The 12,778-nt window shown below is 44.5% G+C and overlaps 1 protein-coding gene across 1 annotated transcript; it reads left to right on the forward strand.

Moving 5' to 3' along the window:
* Window positions 1-4,198: 4,198 nt before the first annotated feature.
* PPP1R3E (protein phosphatase 1 regulatory subunit 3E) lies at window positions 4,199-12,578 on the forward strand. The gene is made up of 2 exons (XM_081836583.1): window positions 4,199-6,368; window positions 10,471-12,578. Exons 1-2 carry the CDS (start codon window positions 5,916-5,918, stop codon window positions 10,948-10,950), a joined length of 933 nt encoding a protein of 310 aa, XP_081692709.1. The 5' UTR covers window positions 4,199-5,915; the 3' UTR covers window positions 10,951-12,578.
* Window positions 12,579-12,778: the final 200 nt, after the last annotated feature.

The following is a 12,778-nucleotide window of genomic DNA, read 5'->3' on the forward strand; positions in this document are numbered from 1 at the left end:
TAAATTAAATAGGAAAAAAACTAAAATTTTAATAAAGAACTTGGATGACCATGCTAAAATCCGGTTGGAGCAAAAGATAGGTATTAAGGTCGTGAATAAGGTTAAATACCTGGGAATTTGGTTATCTCCGAAAAATATAAATTTAGTGGAAGACAACTATAATAAGGTATGGCAAGAAATTAAGAAAGATCTAGATCTAGATTTCAACCTGGCACAGGTTGAAACTATCATGGACAGGAAGGATGGCAGCGATTAAGATGTGTATTCTCCCGAGACTGCTATTTTTATTTCAGAATATTCCACTAATTAAAGGCACTACATGCTTTAAGAACTGGCAAAGAATTTTGGCCAAGTTCATATGGCAGGGGAAAAGGGCTAGAGTCAAGTTTAAACATCTTACAGACTCAAGAGAGAGAGGTGGTTTCGCAGTCCCGAACATAAAGCTTTACTACGAGGCAGTTTGCCTTTGCTGGATAAAGGACTGGGCCACTCTAAAGAACACAGACTTGTTAGATCTAGAGGGCTTTAACACCAGGTTTGGTTGGCACGCCTACTTGTGGCAAGAGAAAGGGAAGGTCCACAGAGGCTTCTCTAACCATATCATTAGAGGCCCGTTACTTGAGGTCTGGAATAGAAATAAAAACCTGATTGAAAAGGGCACGCCCTGGTGGCTCTCCCCAGTTGATATTGTCAAAATTAAAAAATTAAATATGACAGGTGAAAGGTGGACGTATGAAGACCTTCTAGTTAAAACAGAAGAGGGGTGGAAGGTTAGGTCATATGATGAGATGAAGGATAAGATCAAGGAATGGCTACACTTTCACCAAATTAATGCTCTGTGGGGTGAACATAAAAAACTAGGGATGAGCGAAAAAAAATCGAGATACCAGGTGGAAATTCTTGAAAGCAATAATAAACTCCTCTCTAAAATGTACAAACAATTACTGGAATGGGACACCAAAGAGGAAGAGGTGAAAGGAGTGATGGTTAAATGGGAAAGAGATCTTGGGCACAATGTGGAATATAATAAATGGCAGATACTCTGGAAGAAGGGTATGAAATTTACAGCTTGTGCAGCCCTCCGAGAAAATTTAGAGAAAATGATGTACCGCTGGTACCTGACCCCGGCAAAACTGGGGAAGATGTACAGAACCGTAGACAACACTTGCTGGAGATGTAAGTGGACCTGTGACGCGGTGAAGAGATTTTGGGGACAAATTTATGAGGAATTAAAAAAAAATTTGAAATACAACTTTCCTAAAATACCTGAGGTGTTCCTTCTAGGTATGATCGGTGAGGAGATAAGAAATGAAGACCAAACCTTTTTTCAATATGCCACGGCGGCGGCGAGGATTTTAATAGCGCAAAAATGGAAATCCCCCGATATACCTACAATCAGAGACTGGCAAGTGAGACTGTTTCAATATATAGAATTAGCGAGATTAACACAAAGAATTAGGTACCACAATACTGCAAAACTAAAAAGTGAGTGGACTAATTTTCTAAGCTATATTGAGATCAATTTGGGAATTAATAAGTTAACAGCAGACGGTAACTAACACCTACGACGTTTAGAACTATTGTCAGAACAACTGCAGAAATTGTATAAGATTATGTAATCCTAAACTGAGTTGGATGGAGGTCAATTGTTTGTAAATGTGTAAGTTTTTCTTTTCTTTTCTTTTCTTTCTCTTTTTTTTTTCTTTTCTCTGGTATGTGTACATTTTTTTTAAAAAAAACTGTTTAATAAAGATATTTGAAGAAAAGAAAAAAAAAAAAAAGATCAATAAGGCCTTTAAGAACCATATTGTCAGGAAAGCAGTATTTAATGTCTGGACAAAATACAAAGACTTATTGGAGAATAAAACTCCAAGGTGGCTTTCACCCCTGGAAGCTAAGGCCCGAAAAAGACCCAATATGGAGGCCAAATGGCCAAAATATTGGGAAATACTAGAAAAAGATGGAGACAACTGGAAATTGCAGAGTTTGGAGAAAATCAAGGATAAAGTGCGAGACTGGTTACATTATGCTCAGATTAATGAAGTTTTTAAAAATGATAAAAAGCTAGGGTTCCAGGTGGAGAAATCGAAGTTAGAAACAGAATTGTTAGAACCAAAGACTAAGGTACTTTCAAGAATGTATAACCTGCTGTTAAAATGGAATACACAAGACGAAATGGTTAAATCAGCTATGATAAAGTGGGCACAGGACATTGGGTATAATATTATGCTCGAGGACTGGGAAAGGTTGTGGACCACTGGGTTGAACTTCACTGCATGTAATGCTTTGAAGGAAAATGTAATGAAAATGATATATAGATGGTACATGACCCCAGTTAAACTTGCTAAGATATACCATTTGTCTGATAATAAATGTTGGAAATGTAAAGAAAATGAAGGAACATTCTTTCACCTCTGGTGGACCTGCCCTAGAGTGAAGGCTTTCTGGGAAATGATATATAATGAGCTGAAAAAGGTATTTAAGTATACCTTCACTAAGAAACCAGAGGCCTTCCTTCTGGGCATTGTCGGCCAGAAGGTGTTAAAGAAGGACCGAACATTTTTCATGTATGCAACAACGGCAGCAAGGATACTCATCGCTAAGAACTGGAAGACTCAAGAACTACCCACACTGGAAGAGTGGCAGATGCAGCTGATGGACTATATGCAACTGGCCGAGATGACTGGCAGAATCCGAGAACTGGGAGAGGAGAGGGTTGAAGAAGATTGGAAGAAATTCAAGATTTATTTAAAAAAATACTGTAATTTGGTTGAATGCTAAGAAAGGATGCTAGATCATAAATAAGTGTGCACCACTAAATTAATGAGAATTAAGATGATAAGTAAATTTGAGAAAAAATTATAAACCTTTTGGAGAACTTATAGATTATATTTAAATGAATTTGACATAAGAGTGTAAACAAGATGATAAATTGCTGGCAAGAATTGGCAATGATGTAAATGGGAGCGGGAGGCACGAGGGAGTCCAAAGATGTTATGAAAAGATGTTATGATATATGTTATACTGTTTTTTTATTTTTGCATTTATGTTTGAAAAATCCAAATAAAATATTATATATATAAAAAAAACACCACATAGATGCATGCAGCTCAAGGATGTTGTGGCAAATGTCAGACCAGAGGCATAGCATGGGGGCTGGGGGGGGGTCGTCGCTCTGGATAGAGTTTTGGGGGGACAGGACGTTGTGCGTCCTCGCTCATGCCGCCCTGCGAGCCCAGTGCTGTTCTTGTGATTCTCGCAAAGTGACACTGGGCTCACAGAGTGCCATGAATGCTTCTTTCTCTGTTAACATTTTCACATTATTATTTTCTTTTTCTTTTTCTGTGCTCTCACCACTCCTGGCGCTCATTCTAATTAGAACTGGAAGTCAGTAGATCATGGTGAACTTTGGGGTTGGGGCTGCATTTCTGTTGTGTTTTAAAAATATTTCTTTAACCATGATGTTCACCTGCTCCTTGGTTCTTTGAGACTACTGCTTAATGGATCCCGTCACTCGGAATTAATCCCCAAATACACTGAATTGTCTGTCAGTGGACCTGTGGGCTGTCTCCAGCTGTGGAGAGGTAACTGGTAATGAAACACCTTTCGGCAAGTGAAAAAGGCAAGTGAAAAAGGCACAACATGGAAATGTGTGCCCGGTCATTTCCTAGGACCTTGCAAAGGTATATGTCGGCCTTCAGCCACCAGGTGCCCTCCAGATATTGTTGGATTACGACTCCCATCAACACCTGCCGACACAGCCATATTGGCACAGTCTGATGGGAGTTGTAATCCATTGCAGCTCCTTTGCCTAGTGAGCAAAGGCTGTCCCAGAGAAATGGTGCACAGTGTAAAAAGCCAGACTTCATAGGCGTAAGAGACAGGTGGATTGTTTTAGGTGTTTTAGGTGCAAAACAAACATTGGCTGTTTGCGTGTGTCTGCAAGGATTGCATTAGCGTTCGGGCCCGAGACAAACCAAGCTCAATTTCCTATGACCTTGGGAAATGAGGCAGGTTGAGCAGAGGGACAGAGCAGCTGCGATAAAAATAAGATGAGGAGGATGTCATTGAACTCACCCTGCTTCCAAGAGAGAGAAAAGGCTACGTATTTGTAGAGCCGTCCGTAACCATTTCTGTACTTTCATTAAATTCAGGGAGGTGGCGTGTTATGGTTGCCTGTTTTCTGAAGCTGATCTGAGGTGGCTGTCAGTGGAAAGGAAAGGTGTGATTCTATCAATTTAGGGAAGGGGAGAGAAGAAGCTCCTTCCTTCGCAATAAAAGTAGTACAGTAAACATCATGTAACCCCTTTTGTACTTTGTGGTGAGAGGAGGCAGGAGGGGATGTTAAGGAGAGGAGGACAGAAAGCTTTAGGCTTGCTCCATTATTCATGACCGGATGCCTGCAGTTTCATGCACAGAGACGCTCTCAGGCACCTGGTTAACGCGGCATGAAGCCAAAGGAGCAGCTCCATCTCAGTTAACAGCTTCATTTCTGCCCCCCAAAACAGCCTCCCCAGTTCTACTGGCGTCCCTTGTTGCCAGCTGGAAGCCCCCCACCCCACCCAAACACACACATTTCCCATTTCTGAGCTCCAACTGCCAAATCCGCCCCCAATTTTGAATCCCACCCCCCTTTTTCCTGATCTTTGTGGGGCTTTCTGGCTCTTGCATAATCCATTAGTTCCATTTTCTCTTCTGAATAATTCATCTCCCAAAGAAACATTTATGGGCACGTATACTTTTTTAAGGTACATCTTGTCTCTGGAACCTAGAGGGGCAAGGTGTGAGGGAGAGGGAGCCCTTTTCCTAGCAGTAATAAAACCGTTTCGGGTCTGGAAGCAAATATCTTCTCCTTCCCAGCAGCCCAAGCCTCCCTTTCTTGACTGAGTGAGTTGTGCCTGTTTGCGTTCCTTGGATAAATCTTCTCTGGAGTACCGGCCCTTCAGATTCTGGATGGGCAGTCGGTTTTCAAGGAGCTGCAGCTCTGAGGATTATGGTAATCTCTGAGTCACCTTTAGCTGGACCACACTGAATAAAAAGCTAGAGAGACTGAAAACTCTCCAGGAAGCAAAAATATTTAACAGCATCTTCCAGAGAGAGAGAGAGTCCGGGAACCTCTGGAGTGGGACAGCGTGGAAGTGAAGCGATGGACAGATAGAAGAAGGAAGCAGCAGCAGCGAGGGAAAGATATCTTGATACAGACACATATAAAATTTTAAATATACACAGAGAGTATCAGAGATCAAGTAGAGTGAAAAGAGACAGGAAAGATCAGACAGACGACCTGACTGACTTGACTCCTCAAAGGCAGACGAGAGTGACAGTGTCCTTGGGAAGGAAAAGGCAAAGTCACACAGTTGAATCAACAGAAAGAGACAGAGCACGGATGGAATAATAAAACACAGAGCATTTCCAAAAGGCACAGTGACAAAGCAAAAGAATGAGGTAGAACGAGAGAGAGAGAGAAAGTCTTCAGAAGGAAGAGCAGCGGAATACACTGAAAAATGGAAAGGCAGAGCAAAAACACCAGACCAGATGGAGGGAGGAAGGGAGAGCAGAAGATGATGGAGTGGTAATAAATGAAGAATTGACCCACAGACAGACCGAGAGCCCTGCAGACAACCGGAAGCATGGCAAAGAGACTCTAGCAGGAGAATTCAGAGGAGGTAACATGCTGAGGGAGAACCAGAGCACTGAAGAAGCCTGAGAGGCAGGGCAGTGGACAACAGGGCTGCAAAGGAACATCTTTTCTCCCAAACGTGCAATAAGGCAGTCCGTCCGAAACAGAGCAACAGTGGAGGAAGGTCCGGCGAAGGGCGTGAAGAACTGGGTTGCCACCACACACTCCCAAAAAGTGATTCTTGGGCCTGAGCTGTGTAGAAGAGCCAAGCCTTGGGGTCTGCAGCTTTGCCCCCATGGCTCGTGCCCCACCATCACCTCTGACCCCTAGCAACATCCCACGGAACCTGAGCTACATCGCAGGCCTGTACGAGCGAGCCTACTACCGCACCGCCCGGCCGAGCATAGCAGAGGACTCGGGGACCGAGGGCTCCGAATCCGAGTCGGAGAGCAGGCCCCGGAGCAGGCCCCGGAGGCGACGCCACGTCTTTGGAGGGCACAAGCGGAAAGGAAGGCGCCGGACTCGCTCGGCCCCTGCCCGGGGCAGAAGTCGGGGGGCTTCGCGCAGCCGCAGTCCTGGGACATGCAAGAGGGTTCGCTTTGCCGACTCCCTGGGCCTGGAGCTCACCAGCGTCCGCCAGTTCTGGCCCAACGACCTCCCAGAGGTGCCGGAGCGTGTCCATGCCCAGCTGAGGCGCGACTCACTCAGCCACTTTGCCCCGTGCCTGCCTTTTTGCCCACCTGTGAAGGTAACAGGGGGTTAGCCAGCCTAGTGGTGGGATGAATCTTGGGGCAGAATGGGAAGTGGCAGAAAGGTGGGAGGGAAGGAAATCAACCATAGATTTCCCTTCAGCATCGCCTTTATGAGGGCAAAGGAAGCATTAAATCCATGGAGAATAATAATTCCTACTCTTTACCCCCCACAAGGGCCTTAAAGGGCCAGATAACCAGCATTGAACTGGTCGAAAATGCATCATATTTGTGTCAAGTAGCAATGGAAGATGTAGCTTTTTCAGATAAGGGCTATAGCCCAGGGGTAGAACATCTGTGTTGCATGCACAAGGTCCCAGGTTCAAACCCTGGCATCTCCCAGATAGGGCTGGGAGTGTCCCCTGCTGCTGCTGCCAGTCAGTGCAGACAATACCAAGTGAGGTGGACCAGAGGTCTGACTCAGTAGAAAGCAGCTTCCCATATTCCCATGTGCAATGCCGCTTTTGGCCATGGGGGGAAGCTGGTGCCATCCAGAGGCTGTGAGACATCAGCTTCAAAACAGACAGCTAGGTCTAAATGAATTGTGCTCTGTATTTACTTGCCGCAAGTTTTGATCCTGTTGCCTGGGGCTGATGGGAGTTGTAACGACTAGGGAAGGCAGCACACGGGCTGCCCTAGCTGGCAGTGGCTCTCCGGGTTTCAAGCAGAGGGCATTTCCATCCTTTCCTGAGGAGTTGCCACTTGGCATTGAACTTGGACCTCCTGCATGCAAAGTAGATGCTATGTCCCTGAGCTGTGACCCTTGTCCCAAGATAAGCGTACATGGGATTGCAGCCTTCGCTTCTTACCATGAAGTCTCATGTCATTAACCTGTAGTAACCTATATCCACGTCTCTGGGTCTTTGCAGGAGTCCTGTAAATAGGTAAGAAAAGGTAACTGACTAGTATATTTTTTCAGTGTTAAAGTGAACTCCTGCATTGATTTCTGTGTTGCAGGGGGTTGGACTAGATGACCCGTAGGGTCCCTTCTAATTCTACAATTCTATGCTTCTATGGTTGCTGAGAGAGGGGTGTTGTGAACATGCAAGCCTCTCCGCCATCATTCCCACTCCCTGCCTGCCTTCCTACTTTACAAAGCAACGCTCTGAAGCACAGATCCTTTCGTATCTGCAGAGATTCCCCATGCATTTTCAAATTTGGCATAACAGGAGGTTCTTAAAACGTGTCAAGAGGCCTCCATAGATACAGGTGTCTCCTTCTTTCAGCCAGTCACCTTCCAAGAGTTAGGAAGCAGAAACAGCGATGGGGCATGGATACTAATCCACATTGTCCCTCTCTTTGCGTTTACATTTCCCTCTTCGTAACCCCAGAAGAGGCCTTAGATCTATTATGACTATACAAAAGGCATGGATCCAAAATATGCCTTGAAAGGTTGTTTCCGCAGTTTCCAGGTGGAGCTAACCTACAAGGCTTCGGAGGCATTCAGAATATCCCATTCTGTCCACCTTTGGGCAGTTAAAGTCTTTCACAGTTCGCCTTAAGCTTTCCCCCCTGAGCATCTCTTGAGATGGCCCCAAAATCTCCAGGGATGGTGGTTGTGCAAGGACCTGGGAGGGGATATAAGATCTCCTCACGCTTGTCAGGCTGAGGGGATCCCTCCTTCTCCAAAGAGAGTCCTCAGGTTTAAAGAAAGGCCCTTCCTCCCATTCTGAGCCCACACAGTCATGCCAACATAAAAAATGTTTTTCTTTTGGGCCCCCAGCCCTCACTAGACTGCTTGTAGGGCCTTTATATGAAGGCAGCCTTGCCTTCGCCAACCAGGTGCCCTCCAGACATATTGGACCATAACTATGTGGCTGGCTGCTGTTGATGGGAGTTGTGGTCCAAAATGGCTGTGCTTGCTTAGGCTGGTGAGAGTTTTGCTGGCTGCATTAGGGATGACTCCATAACGACTGCATTCCAGCCAAAGGAATTAACATAGATGGGCTGGTGGTGCTGGGAAAAGGGTTTTTTAAATGTTGTCCGGAGACCAGAAGTCTCTCTTCTCTTTCCTGAAAGTGACTCTCAAATGGCACTCAGGATCCATCAACGCCTCCCTTGCTTTCCACATTGCCTGCCTCCTCGCTTTCTGTCTCATCCTCCTCCCGCCCTTCCCTTCTCCACACGCTGCCGTCTTGGATCTCCAGTCTCTCCTCTTCTTCGCCTTGTCCCATCCTTTCATCTCCTCCCTGACTTCTTTCCTTTTCCCTGTGTGACTTGTACATTTAAGGCACATTCAAAGCACATTCTTTTCCTCTCAAAGAATTCTGGGCACTGGAGTTTGTTAAGGGTCGCTGGGAATTGTAACTCTTGTGAGGGGTCGACTACAGTGCCCAGAATCCTTTGAGGGGGAAAGAATGTGCTTTGAAGGGCCACATCCACACTATACATTTAAAGCGTTATGGTACCACCTGAAACAGTCATCGCTTTCCCCAAAGTATTCTGGGAGCTACCGTTCCTGGGGAATTGTAACTCCATGAGGGGAATAGGGACTGCCAAACAACTCTCAACACCCTTAGCAAACTACAGTTCCAAGGATTCTTTGGGGGAAGCCATGACTGTTTAAAGAGTTATCAGAGTGTCTTAAATGTATGGTGCAAATGTGGCCATAGTGTATATTTAGCCCTCGCTCCTCTTTCTCTTTCTCATCCTCTTCCTCCTTCTCCCGCTCTTATTTTCCTCCTGTTCTTTTTCTGCTGGCCACCCAGTATCTTTATCTTTCATCTTTATTGCCCTTTTCCTCACCTCCCATTCATTGACTTTCCTTCTTCTTAGTCCTCCTGACCTGATTCAAGAACTCCTCTCCTCTTTATTTACTTGGTCACATGCTTATTATATCCCATTTTTCCTTCAAGGTGGTGTACGCAGTTCTCTTTCCCATTTTATCCTCATGACAGCTGGGTGAAGAAGGTTAACCTGAGAGAGAAAGACTGACCCAGGCTTACCCTGGGAGCTTCCTGGCCTAGTGAGGATTTGAACCCGGGTCTCCCAGGTCCGAATCCTACATTCAAATCACTTTCCCACTTGGACACACACTGTTTCCTGCCAGCCTTTAGTCTCTTTCTGCCTGCCTTCTCTAGATTTCCTTCTGTTTTCTTTTCACTTGTTTAAATTTATATAGTCGTATCCTGTATAATGCATTGGTTTTCCCTTTCCGTCTTATTTGGTCTCTTCTTTCTAAATTCTCATGGTTTGTTCCCACTCACCATTTTCCCCCTACACTCTATTTTAATACCTACCTAATCATTTTTCTTCTTCGACCACAAATTTCTGCACTCATTCTGTCTTTATTGTCCCTTTATACCCTCTATTTCGCCCCTAACACCTAAATAGTCCTTCATGTGTTCCATTTTCTAAATAGGAACATAGGGAGATACCTTATTATACTGAGTCAGATCGATTGGTCCATCATATATATTGTCTACACTGACTGGTGGTGGCTCGCCAAGGTTTCAGATCTTTCCTAGACTAACATGGAAACGCCAGGAAATAATAATAATATTATAATAATTTATTTTTATACCCCACCCATCTGACTGGGTTTCCCCAGCCACTCCGGGTGGCTCCCAACAGAATAATAAAAACACGATAAAACATCAAACATTAAAAATTTCCCTAAAATTGAACCTGTGACCATCTTCTTAAATAAAATTTTATTAAAACTTTTTAATAATGCAATATGATCAAAAAAACTAATCTAAATAAAAACAAGGTGAGAAAAAAATGAAAAAAACCAAAGGAAAATAAAAAAGAGAAGAAACAAAATAAAAGAGAAGAAATTAAAAGGACTTCCAATTTTCCGTCTGTCAGTTTCATAAAAGAAATTAGTCAAAATATTTGCTCTAGCACGACATCCAACTGATCTTCTTTCCGTTAGGCTATATTTTCCCAATCTTCCACCCCAAATGTCTCCGATTCATTTTCTTTTTTACACAAAAACTCCAAAAGGGGTTCTCTGATTATTATTATTAACAACAATAAATTTCATCAATGGCTTTTCTCTAATCAAACATATCAACTTTGCCTCCAGCAACCTGTGACCTGCCTCTGAGCCATGGTCCTTCCAAAATTCTCACTCCCCTCTTCTTTTTGTCTCTCCAGGATCCTTTGAGTCTTCGATACCTGCTGGAGCCCACCTTCCCAGACCCCCTGTCCATGCCAGATTTCTTACCGCGCCTCCTGGCGCAGTGCGTTCTCCTCGAAGGGGCCCGGGCTGAAGGCTCCTGTGTATCCGGCACCATCCGGGTCCTCAACTTAGCTTACGAAAAACGGGTCTCTGTCCGATACAGCTGGGATTCTTGGGCTACGCAACACGAAGTTCGGGCATCCTACGCCGCTCCTGCAGGCCGGGATCGGGATCACGCCGACCGCTTTGCCTTCCGCCTTCCGCTGCTCACCCCGCTGGTCCCTGGGGTTGTCCTAGAGTTTGCCATTTGCTACCTTGTGGGGGCAGAAGAGTTCTGGGACAACAACCAAGGCCGCAACTATTGCCTGAGGCCTCCACCCTGTGTGGATGAGGAGGATGAGCCCCCCAGCCCCACTGCCGATTGCTGTGAGACAGGGTGGATACACTTCCTCTAAGGGAACATAGAGCCATCCCAATAAGAAAGGAGGAAGGGCAGGAACCAAAGGACAGAACAGAGCAGAAGGGGGGACTTGCCAAATGTCTCTGTTAGAGGGGGTGCTGTGGGGTACTTGCACTGAGCCCTAAGAATAGGGTGGGTGGCAACTATCAATATGCTAGAGGCCTCATGCCACGCTTGGGAATTCAAAGAAACCCAAAAGATCAGGGCAGTTTTGCAATCAGTGGTTGAAATCAGTTTTGAAAGTCCGCCATCTTGATTCAAAATGGCACCCAATGGTATCAAAACATAGGCCAAAAATGGCTCATTGATCTCAGGAACAATCATGCAAAATGCGGTAAAATTCAGCACATTCTTGAAAGGTTCTATCCGCCATCTGGATTCAAAATGTCATCCCACTGTATCAAAATATAGACAGAGACCTGCTTCTTGATCTCAAGAGCCATTATGCAAACTTCAGTTACTCATTCTTAAGAAGCATCCGAATGCATAGCAAACTTTCCAATATATATACATATAGCAGATGTATGCAAAGGTTTGAGGTAGATGATTTGGGTTTGCTCCCAGGCTCCTTAGCATGACATTCTGCAGGCCAAAGTCTGCTATGGAGTTTCTACCTGAGTGATATCTGACAAATCCAAAAATCAGTCTCTGAAGTATGTTCACCACATACCCTGTTTTCCACAATATACTAACTTGCTATCTAGCTGTGTGTGCTTTCACCAATCTATTTCACCAAGCAAATAGTGAGTGAGAAATATTGAGAAAAGGTCAGGCAAATCATTTGTTCTCATTTTACAGTTAGAGAACAGGAGGTCCTAAGAGAGTGACTTGAATCTGCTGTAAGCTAGGATTTGAACTCAAGACTCCCACCCAGTAATCTAACATTGTTCTGCTGGGGGCTCTCTCAGACTGAACAAAATCCGCATAAAGAGGCTAGCCTTCAAAGTACCATCCCCACCCCATGTAACTTGTATGTTGCTAAGCAACATATGTGCATATTGAGGATCATCAAAAGATCCCTTCCCTTTGTTGGGGTCTCACTGGTGCCTTTACATGAGATTGAGCAAGAGTAAGCTAAATACACATACGTAAGGGAGAGAAGGAAGAAATTCCACCCTAGGAGTAAGGTGAAAAAGACTGAACTCTGGTGAAACAAAAGATGGACAAGATCCACTGCTATATATCGTGGAGGTGGATCTCCTCGGCGCCTGTCACTAGATTCTGGGTGGCACTAAGAACAATGAATTTTAATCCTGAGGACTTGTTCACACATGCTAATTCCACCCGCATCTCCCTGCATGAATAGATGGGAAATGTGGAATGTATGAATGTTTACATGTAATTGTATTGCTGTTCTCTCAACTCGAGTGTTCTCAACTGGTTCCTTGCGCATGTTTCATTATGTCGTTGTGAGATCACTTCACTGATCAAGCAGAGAGTAGCTGCCTGATCTGTGTATTTAAGCCGGGGGTGGGGTGGTAATGAACACTTGCGCCAAATTCATTATCTTCATGTTGCAAAAAAAAGTCTTGTGTAGAAGCAGCACTCGCCTAAATGGTGTCCAGGACAGTTTACAGTGGTGTCACCTGGTACCATCCATGCTTTGGTTGAAATGCACAGGGAGTAAGCCTTAATGAAAAAATGGGTGAAAGTTCTAAATTTCCATGACCCACAAGACCCCTAACAACTGAAGACTCCATAATAGTGCTTCTCAAAGTTCTGATGAATTTATTCTCTTACAGTTGAAAGCATTCTTCACTCTTGCACCTAAAAATATTTATTTTAATGTGTGCAAAAATAATCCATTCTCTGTGTGACTCGGT

This window comes from Podarcis erhardii (assembly GCF_964252035.2).
Source record: "Podarcis erhardii genome assembly, chromosome: 13".
NCBI classification, from domain to species: domain Eukaryota; kingdom Metazoa; phylum Chordata; class Lepidosauria; order Squamata; family Lacertidae; genus Podarcis; species Podarcis erhardii.